Source organism: Nicotiana attenuata, unplaced genomic scaffold (genome assembly GCF_001879085.1).
Source record: "Nicotiana attenuata strain UT unplaced genomic scaffold, NIATTr2, whole genome shotgun sequence".
Classification (NCBI taxonomy): Eukaryota; Viridiplantae; Streptophyta; class Magnoliopsida; order Solanales; family Solanaceae; genus Nicotiana; species Nicotiana attenuata.
The window spans coordinates 89539-110014 of NW_017673456.1; the positions used below are offsets into that span (position 1 = coordinate 89539).

Sequence of the window (20476 nt, forward strand, 5' to 3'; positions counted from 1 at the left end):
GGAGAATTTTGTACTGGCCATTGAAGATATGATTTGGTGCTAAAATGTCAAAAGATATGAGAAATAGTTATGCAATTTTCCCAAATATATAATCCTACGAAAGTACTTGATTTTGGTAACTAACACAAACTAATGATTAATTTACCAAGTTATTTCCTGATTATTTTTTTTTATAATTTAGAAGCACACATTGAAAATCTCGAACTACTTACCTTTTACATCTTTAATTGAACACCCTCACTATGATAAATGATCAATGAGCAACCATACGGTAAAGTCAGACTTTTAGAAAACAAATAAATTGAGTCATTGATGACAAAAAATCAAAATTAAAATAAGCACCTACACAAAAATGCAAAATAATAGGAAATCAATAAATTCAACAAATGATTTTAGATAATCTCTTTTAGAGCGTTAACAAAATTTGGTTTTAGATAATCTCTACAACTCTCCATTGCTTCAATGACAAAAGATATAAAAGATAAATGTTAGGTGATTACTTCACATTTACTTGAATTTTGGTGAGTAGAGTGTTCCAGTATCCATACCGGTGAGAAATAATAGATACCCTATAGAATAGTCAAGGTGTGCTCGCAAACTGACCTAAATAGCACTTACTCCCTCTGTTTCAATTTATGTGAACCCGTTTGACTGGGCACGAAGTTTAAGAAAAATGAAGACTTTTGAAATTTGTGATTCTAAACAAGTTAAAATGGGGCCCAGAGTATTTGTGTGGTTATAAAAGCTTCTCATTAAGGGTAGAAATGTAATTTTAAGCTAAATTGTTTACAAATTTAGAAAGGGATCATTCTTTTTGGAACGGACCAAAAAAGAAATAGGTTCACATAAACTAAAACGAAGGGAGTACTAATTTTTTCAAAAAAGAAAAAGGGAACATATAGCCCAAGGGCCACATTTGGCATGTCGTCTTCATTTAAAGATGCTAAGCCTAACAGCCACACACGGATAAAGCTTTAAATGATAATGAAAACGATAGAGAATTGACTTCTATTGACTTATGTGACCAGCAAGAATCCAGAATTTAAAATTTATGGGTTTAATTTTTAAAGTTTTTACTATTGAATCCGTTATATTTGTTAAATTATGGGTTCATATTTACTATTTGTTGTATTTTTCATAATTTTTACACATAAATTTATGATCTACACTGAAAGTAATGTGTTCAGATGAATCCGATAATGTAATCGCCCTTTTAGTGGGACACTTCCCCACTACATGTATCTACAAGAGAAATATAGCTATTAATTAAATTCAATAGTTAACAGCAGTGTATATATATATATATATATATATATATATATATATATATATATATATATATATATATCAATAACTACACCTCAATCCCATACTCAACTGAGATTAGTTGTATGAATATTCGTTGACCATATGACTCTATCAAGCTCATCTCAGGCCAACATTATGCAGACAAGAAAGCGAATGATGCTAAGTCAACATACATACATAGCCAGGGGCGGTTTATAGTCCAAATCATGGGTCACGTGAACCCAGGATCTCTCTGTCAAAAAGATTAGTCTAATATTATCTATTGGTACCCATGCTCCAAAAAGACTGAATGGTGCGCTAGATTGAATATTAGGTTATTTATCTAGAGGAATATGGGCCGATTCCCACTTAGTACTTTTTTTTTGTTTTATCCTTTTTAGTGGTGCACCCATATTGAAGAAATCCTAAATCCGCCTCTCTACATAGAGGAAAGCAAGTAAATGGCTCGAGAAATAAAAGAGCATTAAGGTTAAATAGCATCTTGATTCAAATAACACTATGTACATATATTTGTTTTCCTCTATTTGGTTATTATCTAATAAAAGGAGAGGCCAAAAGAGAGAACATAACTACTCTATATACTGCTATATATAGAGAAAAAATTACATAGCAAAGGATTTATTGATTATAATGATGTTTCATTCCTTCGTCTGCGCATCCGAGCACCCCAAGACATCTTGTTACCAGAATCGTTATGCATGTTTCTTCTCTTTAACTCTGATAACTGAGATTGCCAACAATTTTTCCATTCATCTTTGTCTGCCATTGACTAAAAATGTATAAAGAAACCATATTAGCAAAGACAACAGAAGATATCTAGAATAGGAGAGTCATGAATATATCATTGTACAATTAAAAAATTCAATTACATGAATGCAAAAGTTAAGAGGCGGATGCACGACTTAAACTTTATGGATTCAACTTTTAAAATTTTTAGCATTGAACTCATTATATTTTAAAGTTATAAGTTCATATCTATTATTTTTGCAATTTTAATGAATTTTAACTCAGCGTTAAAAGTTATGGATTCAATTGAACCCATCGATAATGCACTACATTCGCCCCCTGCGAAAATTGTGATTCTCGAAACAAATAATGTTGTAGAGATGCACAAAGGTCACGGATTCAAGTCGTGAAAGCAACACTAATGCTTATATTAGGGTAGACTGTCCATATCACATCTTTTGAGATGCAACCTTTTTCTGATCCTACGTAAACGCGGAATAAATTATGCACTAGGATACCCTTGGGATGCACAAAGGAGTAACTGGTCAAAGTCCTAACCCAAGGGTAATTTTATGGTAAAAATTTAGACCTTTTCTTTTGGAAAATTTGGACACATGGGTCCACCTCATCTGTTGCATGTTGTGGCGGAGCCACATTGAGACACCCTTTCGCCAGAAAAAATTATACTATATTGGTAGCTAATTTTTTTTTTAAAATTTTATGTATATTTAATATACATCGACTCCCCTTTATTTTTGATGTATCCAATTGTTTATATTTTGACATTCCTTGGCGAAAATTCTGGCTCTGCCACTACTGCAGGCACGAAGAAAATTACTAAATACAAGGGTATAAAAGAACCAATAATTTAATAGAAGCAAAAATAGAGCAATTCGAATAGTACAAGAACAAATTTAAACCTTTTTCCCAAATATTAAATTAAATTAACTAAAAAACATAACAAGCAAAATAAAATAAAATAAAATAAAATAAAAAAACCAACCTCATCATTTTGGTTCCTCCTACGAGCAGAGAATGAGAAAGCAAAGTGAAGGCCTTTAGACATGTCTTTATCATACATAGCCTTTAACTTAGGATCCGATAATGTTTCATAAGCTTCTTGAACTTGAATAAACCTTTGGGTATATTCTTCGACCCGACCCGGAGGTGAAACATCCGGGTGGTACTTTCTAGCTAACTGCTTGTACGCTTGTTTAATTTCAGAAAAAGATTCAGTTTCTTGAATACCCAAAAGTTCATAAAAGCTTTTGGGCTCAGTAATTTCAATCACATTGTTTAGCTTTGAATGTACTTTTAAAGAACCAATTTGGGTTTTTCGAATATGTGGATTTGATGGGAAAAATAGCTTAGGATTTGGGTCTATTGGGATTCTTAGATACATCTTTTTTTACTGTGTGTGTGTGTGAGAAAATGGATTGACTATTGAGGTGTGAAGTTTTTGAGATAGGGTGAAGGGGTATATATAAGGAAGAGTGAAGGGTATTTGTGTCATTTTAACTTCTTTTATTTTTTTATTTGATTTTTTAATATATTAACGGCTAAGCGATTTCATAATCTATTTGAAGCACTTTATAAGTTGTATTGCAAGTTGCGACAAGTATTTGCAGAGAGTTACTCCATCCGTTTCAATTTAGATGACACACTTTCCTTATTAGTTTGTTCCAAAAAGAATGACACATTTCTACAATTGAAAATATTTAACTTTAAACTCTTCATTTTACCCATTTTACCCTTAATGAAAAGTTTTTATAACCACACAAATGTCATGGTCCCACAAAGCTTTTACCCTTAAGCTTTTAAGACCATATGTTTTAAAAATCTTCCTTTTTTCTTAAACTCCGTGCTGAGTCGAACTACCTCATCTAAATTGAAACGAATGGAGTATTGGTTATGCCGAGCTTTTCATAGAAGTACAAGAACATATACTCACTATTCACTTCCTACAATAAGTGATTTCATATAACAAGCGCGTTGAGCTCGGCTCGAGTCGATGCTACAATAAGCTCGAATGGACTCCTTTGACTCAATGTACCAACCTAAATAGAAGTCGCGGGTTTCGTGAAACTTCTAATTATAGATACAAAAATGTGTCGCTCACTTCCTGTCATTTGGTTTGAACTTTTGGATAGATTATTTGGAATCGACAACCATAACTATACCTTTCCCTAACAGGGTCAGAATTGACTTACATCCGTTCTCTAACTCATTTTTTTTTTTTTTTGCTTCATTCTCGAGCTCCTTGGTCAATAGGTCCGGGGGAGGAACTGAAAGCCACTTGACTGTAAGGAGAAGATTAGAGTAGAATTTCTAGTATTCTTGAAACCCATCCAAACACGACTTCTATACAGTTCACATTTTTCTTTTTGCTTTTTTTTTCCTGGCATATTCACATTTTCTGAACAACAACAACAACCCAGTAAAATTTTACCAGTGGGGTCTGGGGAGGGTAGAGTGTACACAAACCTTACCCCTACCCTAGAGGGGGGAGAGAGGTTGTTTCAGGGAGACCCTCAGCTCAGATACAATAGATCTGCGACAACAAAATTCAAAAAATAATCATCAACGTGAGAAACAACAAATAAATGGAAAAGCAGTAACACAAATATTATGCAAAGGTGTGAAACACAACATAAATCGCTAGCAATGCTAGACAAAACACTATCATACTCGTCGGTACAAAGAGGGAAACATGGACAAAGAGGAAAACCGCTCGACTACCCTTTAACCTACAACCCTAATGATCGACCTCCACACCTTCCTATTAAGAGTCATGTCCTCTAAAATCTAAAGCCGCGCCAATATTCACATTTTCTAAAGTATGTCAAATATCATGTCAAAACTCTATGTAAATGCAAGATTTTTGTTCGTTCAGTTTTTACTAGAGTTGAAGTGTTAAAACTACAAGAAACCAATTTTTTTCCTACCTAAAATTTATTATTTCTGTTCCCCTAATAAGTAAATTGTAAGACAATAGATGTAAGTGGAGTATTAATTATCTATGACCAATCACTTGATTTTGACACGTGTGATATTATCTTTTACCTCTACAACTACAAAATTCAATAGATAACTTTAGTATGAGCACTTTATAATCGTTTAGAAATGTTGGTCAATATTGGTGTCTTGGTAAGAGTTATTAAAATAAATTTTCTCTGTAAATACTAAGAGAAAGTCAATTGTGGTTTTGTACCTTATATTTCCGACAACATCTCTCTGTCTTTTCTACGTGGATGGATAAGATCTCACTCCTCTAAAATGCAAAACAAAATACAAAATTTTGAACATGATTGTGCTTCATGTTTGTATTATTTTAAAAGTTTTCACTTGTTTAGGCATATTTTAACCCGACTATGGTTTATGACCAATTAAATTTATTTAAAATCAGCTTGATTTTGCCTTCTGTGATATTTTAAAATTCAAGAGATAACTTTTTATGTTGTTTGGAAATATTGGTCCATATTGATGACTTAGCAAGATCTATTCACCCTTATTCAAAATTTCTGATTCGAACTTTGATAATAGAGAAATTTCTTATAAGAAGCGTTTTTTTTTCTTTAATATGTCCTTTGAGGTGTGACTATAATTAGTAGCGCTAGTTAGTGAATTTGGTATGTGTGACTATAATTAGTAGCGCTAATTAGTGATTTTGAATACCAAGTAATTATACCCTAAAAAAATTATGATTTTAATAAATTTCGCACCAACCTAAATATCAATAGAGAGTAAATTGTACCTAGTACTGTATTTTTTGTGTTGGGTGTGCGAACAAAGTTTCACATTGGTAGCTGAAAAGATTGGGAGTTTACAATGTAGGAATTTCTTAAGGAAAACTTACACAAATGTTCCAAATAAATCTCAACTTACCAACCTCTAGCCATTAGTCATAGACTTACCAAAACTAGCCAACAAAAATTGAAAAACCAAATAATAGGGTTCTTTCTATCAAAGAATCACATGCAAAAATCACCTTCCATATTTTTAAGCGTGATTAGCAACATTAGATACAAGACGGAAAGGAAATTTCATGGACGGGGTAGCAAATAAGGTGATGAAATCCAAAAATCTATACAATATTCCAAAAATCTAAACAAAAAAGGAATTTTTTCAATGGGTATAGTTGAAATTCATTGAAAATATATAGATAAGTCAATATACAAAATTTGAGGAAGATTGGAGGTGATTTGGACTGGTTTTGTATCAAAATTCGTAATTAAATCGAGTTTAAAAAAGTCTTCTGCGACACATGTATCAAACATGTATCACGCATGTATCTCACACACAGGTATACATGAATATACATATGATACACAATTGATACAAATATGATACATATGTGATACACAAATGATACACAGTGTGATACACATATCATTTTTTTTCATATTCAGCTTTTACTTCGAATTTTCAATTCAAATCACCTCAAAACTTCACCAAATCATCCCAAAACTGAGATTCAAGCTCCTTAAGTTGTGCCCAATCTATTCTAATAACACCCACTCAAAACAAAGCAAAAATTTGATATTTTTTTGCTACAAATAGCTAATTGGCTAATTTGGCTAATATTAGTAATATTTTATCAATTGGCCAATTTTTGTAATGAGCTACTTATAAATGGACATAACTGGTAATTTTCCATTTCTTAATAGTGTGAGGCCTTTTGAGATAACCGTACGGACTTGAACCAACATTTTGTTTTTGGACAATGATTATGACATAGGAAACTTAGTGGCCACACTCTCTCTGTCTTTTTTACGTGGATGGATAAGATCTTTACTTATCCAAATTGCAAAACACAAAAGCCAAAATATAAAAGCTGCCAGTTGACAAAGAAATATCCGTGTGCAACTTAGTCTGGATAAGACCGTAACTTATAAGACAGTTAATTTTTATTTTTTTATTTTATGTATACAGAAATTATATGCCATGATAATATATATATATATATATATATATATATATATATATATATATATATTTTCCTATATTATTTTATATATATAAGAAGCACGGTAGAAACAGGTGAAGCAGAGACGTCTTCGTCAACATGTCAGCTGCCACCATTATATATTTACCCCTGTTTTTCGGTATTATTACATTGACCACCATCACACAATTTGATAAATAAAAGGCGAAATACATAAACGGCCCCTTCAAGTTGTCCTCAACGGTCAGTCAGACACCTCAACTAAACCCTTTACCATTTAGACACTTCAAGTGTCCATTAACCAGATCAAATAAACACTCAAGTGCAACAGATCATACACGTGAATTACACTCGCTAATGAAGTGTCAAATGATCCAATTAATGAATGACACGTGTAATGTTTAAATAGAAACTTGACACATATAATAACATAAATGAAAATGCATTTAAGAAATTAAAAAAAAATCCTTTTCCCTAACTTTTTTTACCAAACAACGCAACCCCTCCTCCCTCCCCCCAACCCCCAACCAACTTCATCTTCTTCTTCCACCAAAATCAGCTGCCACCCCACCCCCTCATCTCCCCTCTCATCATCTTCTTCTTCCGCCCAAAACCAGCGCCACCTCACCCCCTCCTTCCCCCTCTCATCATCTTCTTCTTCCGCCCAAAACCTGCGCCACCCCACCCTCTTCATCTTCTTCCTATTCCTTCAAACCAGGGCACCCATCTCGCCGGAAAATTACTCTCCGAGCTCTGGAGATTATAGGCAGTGGAATTTCCAACATCTGACGTCACCATTCCTTTGACTCTTTTTTTTTCTTCTTCTTCATAAATCCCTTCTTTCCCCATTCCCCCACCTCCCATTCTTCTCTATTTCTATCTCTCTCTAAAAACTTGACCCACCAAACAAACAGATAGTGCGCATTTGCAATTTTCTCTCTAAATCACATACAGTTCAAAGGCAACAAAAGAAATGCGGAGGAACGATTTGTACATATCGGTGCCGAGTTTCTTCGGGTGTCCGATTTCTCTCGACGTGATGAAATCGCCGGTGAGTTTATGTACCGGCGTCACCTACGACCGGAGTAGCTCTGGAGGTTATAGGCTGGAGTATGTCGGAGGGGGTGGATTATTGGCGGAAGGAAGAGGTTTGTTAAAGATGGAATATTTTGGGAAGAAGTAAAATTAATGTGTGGAAAATAAAATATAATGGGACCCACATAAAATAAAGTTAAATTTAAAAGAAAAAAGAAAAAAACCTTAATTTTGAGGGTTTCACGCGCTTAGAATTAAGTGTAAAGCACACACTTTGCCATGTCAGCGTGAAGGGTTTGCGAGGTCGCACTTTAGTGGAGAAGAAGTGTCTAAATGGTAAAGGGTTTAATTGAGGTGTCTGACTGACCGTTGAGGACAACTTGAAGGGGCCGTTTATGTATTTCGCCTAAATAAAATAAAATTTTTAGGTAATTTCATAGCTTACTTTCTCTCCACAAATGCATAGTACAAAAGGGTGGGACCCACAATTTAGTAAACAAAGGAAATTTTGGGGAATTTTTGACAGATGCATAGTCGCGGAACCCATTGGAACACATATTTACTCAAGACTTCTCCACATATACATAGTACAAATTGTCAGACCACTATTCGTTGAAAGTTGCATCTGTTAGTATGCACATAATACAAATACTTCAACCAAATCTAAGATTTCCTAAATCAAGTATATTTGGCAGCTCATTTATATCAAGCACAGAAATTGAAAAGGAAATTGTATTTGAATTCAATTAAATATATAAGTTTTATGCAATTAGGACCTAATAGATAACTAATTGCAGAGTTTGAATGGTTAATATGTTAAATCAACAGTTAAGCTTGAATATATGAAATTGACAAGTTAAAGCGTAGCAGAATAAATTCACTAAATATAAAAGATATAGCAGAATAAATTTACTAAATAAAAATATAAAAAAACAAATTCACTAAATCAAAAATAACTTTTACATATAAATATATGCTAGGTTTAAGATCAACCAATGTCAATAAGTTAATAGTTAATATTTATATTCATCTAAAACTTTAAATATTATAAATTCATGAAAGAAAGTAAATGCAATACTATAACATTTTGCAATTTAAGTAGTTTGTAATGCTTTCAAATAGTAGTACAATTATTTGGGCGCCAACTCATTCAATATGAAGGAATGTGCATACCTTTTTTTTCTAATAAAGTAATATTATGTAAAGAAAAGTTATTGTAAAATTTTAAATTAATTTTGCAACTTTAAAATTAATTTCTAATTTAACTTTTATGATATTATTTCTAACCTATTAACCCTTATATTTTCATGAGTTTATTTATTTTTAAATACTAACATTTAAGCTAATTACTAATTTAGTTATTAATTTAATTTTGTATTTGCTATTTACCCTAAATTCAATGGACCAAATCACTAGAATATACATTATGGAAAAAACGACAATTTAAAACAATTTAATTTAGTAACTTCTTGAGTTGGAACTTGCAAGTGATATGTTTATTGGCATTACTACCGTTTGAAACTGATTTGACTATCCTGCAAAAATAAGAAATGATGGAAACTTGTGTTAATATTCCGTCGAAAAATATTTCTCACACTCACTTATTATTTATAGTTATTTTTACTATCATAAGTGAAATTTAAAATATAATAACTTTATCGAAAAATTTAGTTAAAATTATTGAATTGCCGATTGCTATATAGTGTTCAATCTCGAGAAAGTTGACTCATTAAGGATATTCAAGTAGTACATATTCAATTGCAAAGCAGTTAAATATTTTAAAATTTTCCCTTAATACTTGAGAATATTGATTAAAAATTAAAATTATTTCCAGGGTATATTCTATGAAAATACAAGTTAAATAGTACTATGTTGGGGTCGTGCGACAGCACGGGCTTTACTTCCGCTAGTATATATATTAGGGAGACACTCTAGTAAAATTATGAAATAGTACCTTATTTTGAAGGAAATACTAAGTTAGCATTGATTGAAACTTGAAAAAAGAGTTTTTGAAGTTGTGTTGAAAAATAAATTTTGAAAGTTGAATTTGTGTTTGGACATGCATTTAGAGAAAATGACACTATATAGTCACTCTCAAAATAATAGCTGAAATAATGTATATTATATATGTTATATACAAAAATTATACAAATTTCATACATTTTCTCGACTACCAAATGTAAATAATTTCTATCGCGGGCTAAAAATGATAATACTCCTATATTTTATTTGAAGAAATATTGAAGTTGTATGAGTGGAAGAAAAAATTTCACCCAAAAATTGGTTTTAAAACAATGTTTTCAATTTTTTTTTAAAAATGAAGCCAAAATATATGACCAAGTCAGAGCTAAAAGTTTCGGGAATCTCGTCGGTTATTGTCACAACCCGGATTCTCACCCTCGGGAGTCGTGGTGGTGCCTACTAATGAAAGTTAGGCAAGCCAATCAACTGAATTATTTGCCTTGTTTTCATTTGTAAATTTGTTAACAGTTATAAGCCAACAATTAATAATCAACAAAATTTAACAAGCGGAAGATTTAATTTCAAATTTAATAATATTGCCAATACCATTCCATAACAAATCTACCAAGATTGGTGTCACACTTCACAGACCGTCTAAGAGTACTACAAATAAGGGTTTGAAAGAAATAACAAAATACTGTCTCTGGGATTACATAAAAGAAACAGGAAAATAGATAGAGGGGGACGCCAAGGCCTGCGGACACCTGCAGGACTACCTCGGGTCGCCTGATGAACAAGGAACGGATAATCTCACTGCGGTCCGAAATCTGCAGCATTGGGATCTGCACAAAAGAGTGCAGAGTGTAGTATCAGCACAACCAACCCCATGTGCTGGTAAGTGCCTAGCCTAACCTCGGCGAAGTAGTGACGAGGCTAGGATCAGACTACCAAATAAACCTGTGCAGATAAATGATGTACAGCGGAAAATAGAAGCAGAAATATACAGTCAAGGATGGGAGGGGGAGACTTGCTGCGGGGAAATACCAAATGGCAACAGGAGGACCGCAGTTAAATATATGGTATACCACAATTCAATTATCAACAAGAATCAGAAATCAAACAAGTGCACGGCATCACCCTTCGTGCTTTTTGTGATGACCCAAAAGGTCATCACTTGTTTTTAAAATGAATTTTGCGTTCCGAGGCCTTCAAAACCTCTTTTAGCATCACCTCGATTTGCGTGCGCAGTCCGAGCACGTAGCCGAAAAGCCTATATGTGAAAATCTGTGAAAAATGATAAATTTTGACTATAAAATGAATTAATTTGACTTCGATCAATGTTTTGGGTAAACGGACCCGGACCCGGACTCGTAATTTGACGGTCCCGGAGGGTCCGTAGGAAAATATGGGACTTGGGCGTATGCCCGGAATCGAATTTCGAGGTCCCAAGCCCGAGAAATAAATTTTTAAAGAAAATTGTTTTCTGAAATTGTTTAAAGGATTTGGAAATGAATTTTGATTAGAACAAGTTGGTATCGGGCCCGTATTTTGGATCCGGCACGCGGTACAGGTCTTATATATGATTTAAGATAATTCTGTGAAGTTAGGTGAGAAACGGAATTCGTTTGACGTGATTCGGACCTTAAATGCAAATTTGATGTTTAAAGAAGTTTTGAGAAATTTCATTGATCTTGAGGTTTAATTCGATGTTCATGATGTTATTTTGGTGATTTGAGTGCACGAATAAGTCTGTAGGATATTTTTGAGGTTGTGTGCATGTTTGGTTTGGAGCCCCGAGGGCTCGGGTAAGTTTTGGATAGGCCACGGGATGCATTTTGAACTAAGAAAAATTGAAGGATTTTTGCTGGTATGATCAGGCCTGCAGGCTTCACATTTGCGAAGCCTGGCTCGCAAATGCGATATCGCAAATGCGAGGGCTTGGTCGCAAATGCGAACTTGCCCAGGCCTGCCCTCCATCGCAAATGCGATATGTTCATCGCAATTGTGGCCTCGCAAATGCGATCTCCCCTTCACAAATGCGAAGCTTCCCAGCTTGGCCAGTGATCGCAAATGCGACCAATGTGTCGCAAATGCGGAAGTCTCAAATGCGAAAGTCCAGCATTTCTGAAGGGTTCGCAATTGCGAACCCCTATACGCATTTCCCATATCAGAGACCTGCAACTTTTATACTTAGACGATTTTAAAACCCATTTTTCATATTCTCTCAAACATAAACACACTTAGGCGATTTTTCAAGGATTTCTTCTTCTCCAAATTGATTGTATGTCGTTTTTAACTAACTTTCTTCAATTCTTAACATCTTTTAACATGATTTCACTTCAAATCAATGATTTTCATGGGGGAAATTGGGTGTTTTGGTTCGAACCTCGAGTTTTGACCATGTGGGTCCGGGGGCGATTTTTGACTTTTTGGGTAAACCTTTGGAAAATTCATTTTTATGCATTCGAATTGATTCATTTAGCGTTTATTAATGTAATTAAGTAACTTGTGACTAGATACGAACGAATTTGTGGTGGAATCGAGGGGTAAAGCTATAATTGATGCGTGAATTGTGTTCGTGGCATCGAGGTAAGTGTTTGGTCTAACCTTAGCTTGAGGGATTAGGAGTCGAGTCCTATTTGCTATGTGGTAAATGTTGAGTACGACGTATAGGCATGGTGACGAGTATCTATACGTTGGTGTCTCGCATGCCCGTGGGTCTTATATTGTGATTATCATGACTTCGTTGTATCTTTCATGCCTTGGTGATGATTTCTATATGTTGTGTAAAGTTTGTGGAAGGAATTGTGACCTATGAACATTGAGGAGCGTTGGCTCGAGTTGTATAACGAATTGTGAAAGTGTAAGTGATAATTGTACCTTTAGAGCATTGGCTCGGGTTGTGAAGTGAATTGTGAAGTAAAAGTGAGAAAGAGAAGAGATCATTATGTTGCCCCCTTGCCGGGCTATTGTTGCTTTAAGTTGTTATTTCCCTTGCCGGGATTTAGTTGTTGTTTTGACGTTGTCCCTTGTCGGGACTTGTTGTGGAATTGTTGTTCCCTTGCCGGGATTATTATTGAAATTTCATTATTTTCCCTTGCCCTATTATTTGTGATTGTTGTTTGGGTGAGGAAAGAGAGTTAAAGCACGAAGGGTGATGCCGTGCATTATTTTTGTGAGGAAAGAGTGTAAAGCACAAAGGGTGATGCAGTGTATGATTGTCAGGAAAGAGTGTAAAGCACGAAGGGTGATGCCGTGCCGCACGATGTACCATTCCGTGCCGATTATATTGATTATACGGTGAGGAATGAGAGTAAAAGAACGAAGGGTGATGTCGTGCACGTTTTCATTACTTGATTGTTTTGGTGAGGACGATAGTAAAAGCACGAAGGGTGATGCCGTGCATTTATTGATTTCTGGCTCTTTATTGAAATCTGAGATATATTGCTTCTTACATTTACATGTTGTCTTTCTATTCGGAATTGATATTTCCGCCGCAGCATGCTCCCCCTCCCATCTTTACTTGTTTATTTCTGCTTTACTTTCCGCTGTATATTATATAACTGAACAGGTTTATTTGGTAGTCTGGTCCTAGCCTCGTCACTACTTCGCTGAGGTTAGGCTAGGCACTTACCAGCACATGGGTTGTGCTGATACTACACTCTGCACTCTTTTGTGCAGATCCCAATGCTGTTGTTTTTGGACTGTAGATTGAGTGACTACCTTCAGTCCACGCGGAGATCCAAGGTAGACCTGCAGGCGTCCGCAGGCCCTGGCGTNGTTTCATGTGTCCATGCTTCGGAAGTATCACGGCGATCCATCCCACGTGTTAGATTTTAGCATTGTCCAGTTGGACAAGGACTTGTCTTATGAGGAGGAGCCGGTAGCTATTCTAGACCGGCAGGTTCGTCAGTTGAGATCGAAGAGCTTTCCTTCTGTTCGTGTTCAGTGGAGAGGTCAGCCTGCTGAGGCATCGACCTGGGAGTCCTAGTCCGATATGCGGAGCCGTTATCCCCATCTTTTTCCCGACTCAGGTACTTCCTTCTTATGTCCGTTCGAGGACGAACGGTTGTTTTAGAGGTGGAGAATGTGATGACGTCATCACTTGTTTTTAAAATGAATTCTGCATTTCGAGGCCTTCAAAACCTCTTTTAGCATCACCTCGATTTGCGTGCGCAGTCCGACCGCGTAGCCGGAAAGCCTATATGTGAAAATCTGTGAAAATGATAAATTTTGACTATAAAATGAATTAATTTGACTTCGGTCAACATTTTGGGTAAACGGACCCGGACCCGTGATTTGACGGTCCCGGAGGGTCCGTAGGAAAATATGGGACTTGGGCGTATGCCCGGAATCGAATTTCGAGGTCCCAAGCCCGAGAAATGAATTTTTAAAGAAAATTATTTTCTGAAATTGTTTAAGGATTTGAAAATGAATTTTTATTAGAACATGTTTGTATCGGGCCCTATTTTGGTTCCGGCGCCCGGTACAGGTCTTATATATGATTTAAGATTCTGTGAAGTTTGGTGAGAAAGGGAATCCGTTTGACGTGATTTGGACCTTAAATGCAAATTTGATGTTTAAAGAAGTTTTGAGAAATTTCATTGATCTTGAGGTTTAATTCGATGTTCATGATGTTATTTTGGTGATTTGAGTGCACGAATAAGTCCGTAGGATGTTTTTGAGGTTGTGTGCATGTTTGGTTTGGAGTCCCAAGGGATCGGATGAGTTTTGGATAGGCCACAGGGTGCATTTTGAACTTAGAAAAATTGCAGGATTTTTGCTGGTATGATCAGGCCTGCAGGCTTCGCATTTGCGAAGCCTTGCTCGCAATGCGAGGACTTGGTCTCAAATGCGAACTAGCCCAGGCCTTCCCTCCATCGCAAATGCGATATGTTCATCGCAATTGCGGCCTCGCAAATGCGAGCTCCCCTTCGCAAATGCGAAGCTTCCCAGCTTGGCCAGTGATCGCAAATACGACCAATGTGTCGCAAATGCGGAAGTCGCAAATGCGGAAGTCGCAAATGCGACATTTCTTTCGTAAATGCAAAAGTCCAGCATTTCTGAAGGGTTCGTAATTGCGAACCCCTGTTCGCATTTCCCATATCAGAGACCTGAAAACTTTTATACTTAGACGATTTTAAAACCCATTTTTCATATTCTCTCAAACATAAACACACTTAGGCGATTTTTCAAGGATTTCTTCTTCTCCAAATTGATTGTAAGTCGTTTTTAACTAACTTTCTTCAATTCTTAACATCTTTTAACATGATTTCAACTTCAAATCAATGATTTTCATGGGGGAAATTGGGTGTTTTGGGTAGAACCTAGGTTTTTAAAAAATTGGGGATTTGGACCTCGTTTTGAGGTCCGATTTCAAAACAAATTATATATTTGAGTTCGTGGGGGAATGGGTGATTGGGTTTTGGTTCGAACCTCGGGTTTTGACCATGTGGGCCTGGGGCGATTTTTGACTTTTTGGGTAAACCTTTGGAAAATTCATTTTTATGCATTCGAATTGATTCATTTAGCGTTTATTAATGTAATTAAGTAACTTGTGACTAGATACGAACGAATTGGTGGTGGAATCGAGGGATAAAGCTATAATTGAAGTGTGAATTGTGTTCGTGGCATCGAGGTAAGTGTTTGGTCTAACCTTAGCTTGAGGGATTAGGAGTCGAGTCCTATTTGCTATGTGGTAAATGTTGAGTACGACGTATAGGCATGGTGACGAGTATCTATACGTTGGTGTCTAGCATGCCCGTGGGTCTTATATTGTGATTATCATGACTTCGTTGTATCTTTCATGCCTTGGTGATGATTTCTATATGTTGTGTAAAGTTTGTGGAAGGAATTGTGACCTATGAACATTGAGGAGCGTTGGCTCGAGTTGTATAGCGAATTGTGAAAGCGTAAGTGATAATTGAACCTTTAGAGCATTGGCTCGGGTTGTGAAGTGAATTGTGAAGTAAAAGTGAGAAAGAGAAGAGATCATTATGTTGCCCCCTTGTCGGGCTATTGTTGCTTTAAGTTGTTATTTCCCTTGCCGGGATTTAGTTGTTGTTTTGACGTTGTCCCTTGCCAGGACTTGTTGTGGAATTGTTGTTCCCTTGCCGGGATTATTATTGAAATTTCATTATTTTCCCTTGCCCTATTATTTGTGATTGTTGTTTGGGTGAGGAAAGAGAGTTAAAGCACGAAGAGTGATGCCGTGCATTGTTTTTGTGAGGAAAGAGTGTAAAGCACGAAGGGTGATGCCGTGTATGATTGTGAGGAAAGAGTGTAAAGCACGAAGGGTGATGCCGTGCCGCACGATGTACCATTCCGTGCCGATTATATTGATTATATGGTGAGGAAAGAGAGTAAAAGCACGAAGGGTGATGTCGTGCACGTTTTCATTACTTGATTGTTTTGTTGAGGACGAGAGTAAAAGCACGAAGGGTGATGCCGTGCATTTATTGATTTCTGGCTCATTATTGAAATCTGAGATATATTGATTCTTACATTTACCTGTTGTCTTTCTATTCGGAATTGATATTTCCCCCGCAGCATGCTCCCCCTCCCATCTTTACTTGTTTATTTCTGCTTTACTTTCCGCTGTATATTATATAACTGCACAGGTTTATTTGGTAGTCTGGTCCTAGCCTCGTTACTACTTCGCCGAGGTTAGGCTAGGCACTTACCAGCACATGGGGTCGGTTGTGCTGATACTACACTCTGCACTCTTTTGTGCAGATCCCAGTGCTGTTGATTTTGGACCGTAGATTGAGTGACTACCTTCAGTCCACGCGGAGATCCAAGGTAGACCTGCAGGCGCCCGCAGGCCCTGGCGTCTCCTCTATCCTTTACTTCCTGATTCATTTCTTTGTTTCAGAAACAGTGTATCTTTTGTTTTCAGACTTTGTATTTAGCACTCTTAGATCGTCCGTGGTACTGTGACACCAGTTCTGGGTGATTAAGTCTTAAGTATTTCTAATAGATATAGTTTTCATATATGTTATCGTTGTCTTCCGCTTAAATTTGACATTTCCGCTGTTTTCACATTATTGCTTTAGAAATGTTAAAAATGTGTAAAAATGGATTAAGGTAAACTGTTCAATAGTTGGCTTGCCTAGCTCACATTAGTAGGCACCATCACGACTTCCGAGGGTGGGAAATCCGGGTCGTGACACTTTTACTCTCATCCTCACCATAAAAATCAATATAAACTGCACGGCATCACCCTTCGTGCTTTTACTCTCATCCTCACCATAAAATCAATATAATCGGCACGGAATGGTACATCGTGCGGTACGGCATCACCCTTCGTGCTTTACACTCTTCCTCACAAAATAATACACGGCATTACCCTTCGTGCTTTAACACTCTCTCACCAAAACAATGCACGGCATCACCCTTCGTGCTTTACACTCTTCCTCACCCAAACAACAAACACAAACAATAAGGGCAAGGAATAAATGAATCATAATAAAATCCCGGCAAAGGAACAATATTAAAACAACAACCTCCCGGCAAGGGAACAACATTTAAAAAGCAACAACATCCTGGCAAGGGATCAATACCATAATCCTTCTCTCATTTTCACATTTACTTCACAACTTGGTTCACAATTTGAGCCAATGCTCTATAAGATTCAATTGCCAATTATACTTCCACAATTCACTTTGCAACTTGAGCCAACGCTCTTTAAAATACAAATGCCAATATTCTTTCCACAAACCTTGCACAACAATAGCAACCACCACAGTAAACATGAACAATACAAACGGAGTCACATTAATCACATCATAAGACCCACGGGCATGCTTGACACCAACGTATAGATACTCGTCACCATGCCTATACGTCGTACTCAACAAATAACACGTAGCAAATAGGACACAGCTCCTAATCCCTCAAGCTAAGGTTAGACCAAACACTTGACTCGATGCCTCGAACACAGTTCAAGCCTCAACTATCGCTTTACCTCTTGATTCCACCACCAATTCGCTCGTAGCTAGCCACAAGTTACTTAATTATATCAATAAATGCTAAATAAATCAATTCTAATGCATGGAAATAAGTTTTCTAAAGTTTTTCCCAAAAAGTCAAAAATTGACCCCGGGCCCACATGGTCAAAACCCGAGGTTCAAGCCAAAACCCGACTACCCATTCACTTACGAACTCAAATATATAATTTATTTTGAAATCGGACCTCAAATCGAGGTCCAAATCCCCAAAATTTGAAAAACCTAGGTTCTACCCAAAACACCCAATTTCCCACGTGAAAATTATTGATTTTGAGTTGAACTCATGTGAAAAGATGTTAAGGATTGAAGAAAACTAGTTAGAAACGATTTATAATTGATTTGGAGAAGAAGTTTTCTTTGGAAAATCGCCCAAGAGAGTTTATGTTTTGAGAAGATATGAAAAATGGCTGAAAATGCGTCTAAGTGTGGATTTACAGGTCTCTGATGTCGCAATTGCGACCAGGGTTCGCAATTGCAAACCCAGACTCTGCTGTTATCGCATTTGCGAAGCGACCCTCGCATTTGCGAAGTCACTTTTGCGATAATTATGTCGAATTTGCGACGACTGGCCACAACAAGGGGCATTGCATTTGCGATGAATGCTTCGCATTTGTGAGGAAGTGCTGGTCTGGGCTATTTCCCATTTGCGACACAGCCTTCGCATTTGCGTACTCGCATTTGCGAGCCAGGCTTCGCAAATGCGAAGTCTGCAGGCCTGCAACACACCAGTTCAAATCTGCAACACCCTAAGTCCAAATTTCACTCCGTGGCCTATCCAAACTCACCCGAGCCCTCGGGTCTCCAAACCAAACATACACGTAAGTCCAAAAATATCATACGAACTCGTTCGTGCATTCAAATCACCAACATAATATCAACAACTATGAATTTAGCATCAAAATCATGAAATCACTTAAGAACATCAAAATTTTCTAATTTTCTCAAATAAGGTCTGATTCACGTCATTTCAAGTCCGTTTCTTACCGAACTTCATAGACTCAACTTAAATCACATACAAGACCTGTACCGGGCTCCGGAACCAAGATACGGGCCCGATACCATCAAATTTCAAACACATTTCATTTTCAAAAACTCATGCATTTTTCAAAAAACAATTTTCTTTAAAAATTCATTTCTCGAGCTAGGGACCTCGAAATTCGATTCCGGGCATACACCAAGTCCCATATTTTCTTACAGACCTCCCGAGATCGTGGAACACGGATCCGGGTCCGTTTGCTCAAAATGTTGACCGAAGTCAACTTAAATTTATTTTAAAGGCAAGATTCATTATTTTTCACAGATTTTCATATAATGGCTTTCCGGTTACGCGCCCGAACTGCGCACGTAAATCGAGGTGAGGTAAAAAGGAGGTTTTTAGGTCTCAGAATACTGAATTTGTTTCTAAAACAAGTGATGACTTTTTGGGTCATTACAGTTATAATAGTTGTATGTGTGCTAACAAACTAATCGAAAAGGATGTCCAAACATTATGGATATTATTTATTAAAAGGAGACAACTGATAACTTTCTTTGGAAAAATTCAGTTGTCATTAGTAAATTTTTTGTAAAAATAGCACGGGCTAGCCAGTTTTCGGATTGGTCATTCAAAAATAGCCAGCGTTTACCAAGTCAATGAAAAATAGCCACTATTTTGCTGCAAGAGAGACCGGTCCAGCATAATATACTGGAGTTCGGTGCACCTGTGTATGAACTTGCAGCATTTTATGCTGGAACTCCAACACACGGAAAGTTCCAACATAATATACTGGAGATTCGAGCACTTGTGTATGAACTTCCAGCATATTATACTGGACCGGTATACTTTTCTGGAACTCCAGTACATTATGCTGGAGTTCTAGTGTACTTATGCTGGAACTCCATCATATTATGCTGGAGTTCCAGCATACTTATCCTGGAACTCCAGTATAATATGCTGGAGTTCAAGTATACTTATGCTGGAACTCCAGCATAATATACTGGCGTATTTTCCGGTTTTGAACAGTGTTTTCGATGAGATTTATCTTTACATGAAAAGTGGCTAGATTTCGATTACTTTTAAAACTGAGCTATTTTTGAACGACCACTTGTAAATCTGGCTATTTTTGAATTTCTGGTTAGACGAACATGTACAAGAAATCTATTTATATAAAAGAAGGTTAATAACTGACATTGTTACTTTTAAATTGATGTCTAAGTGGACCAGGCCATGATTGGGAAATTTTCATATCTACAAGGTCTATAAGAATAAATAACATTTATCACAACCATTTACAAATTTACATTATATACAACAAAAGATTTTATCCTATCTATATCACAGTTGGCAAAACCTAACCCAAACAATTGAATAATGCTATATTTTAAGCCTAAAAGAGTGGAAAACTTATCAAAACAATCACTCATTTCCTAATAGTAATCTCTCATCATCTTTTTCGGCATTTGTTTTATTCCTTCTAAAAATAGTATCTTCACTCGTAAGTTAACTTTTTCA

The 20476-nt window shown here is 36.3% G+C and overlaps 1 protein-coding gene across 1 annotated transcript; it reads right to left on the reverse strand.

Annotated features, from left to right (window-relative positions):
• Positions 1 to 1761: 1761 nt before the first annotated feature.
• On the reverse strand, positions 1762 to 3500 carry LOC109216422 (chaperone protein dnaJ 20, chloroplastic-like). Its single transcript, XM_019380572.1, has 2 exons — positions 3038 to 3500; positions 1762 to 2077 (listed from the first exon to the last, which is right to left on the reverse strand). The coding sequence occupies exons 1-2, from the start codon at positions 3434 to 3436 to the stop codon at positions 1934 to 1936; spliced, it is 543 nt and encodes a 180-aa protein (XP_019236117.1). The 5' UTR covers positions 3437 to 3500; the 3' UTR covers positions 1762 to 1933.
• Between the last annotated feature and the right edge of the window lie 16976 nt (positions 3501 to 20476).

Bases quoted from the DNA above. Each gene is read 5' to 3' on its own strand.
- LOC109216422 (XM_019380572.1), bottom strand. From the start codon at position 3,436: ATGTATCTAAGAATCCCAATAGACCCAAATCCTAAGCTATTTTTCCCA. The intron at 2,078-3,037 runs GTTGGTTTTTTT...ATACATTTTTAG, and splicing joins GGAGGAACCAAAATGATGAG to TCAATGGCAGACAAAGATGA.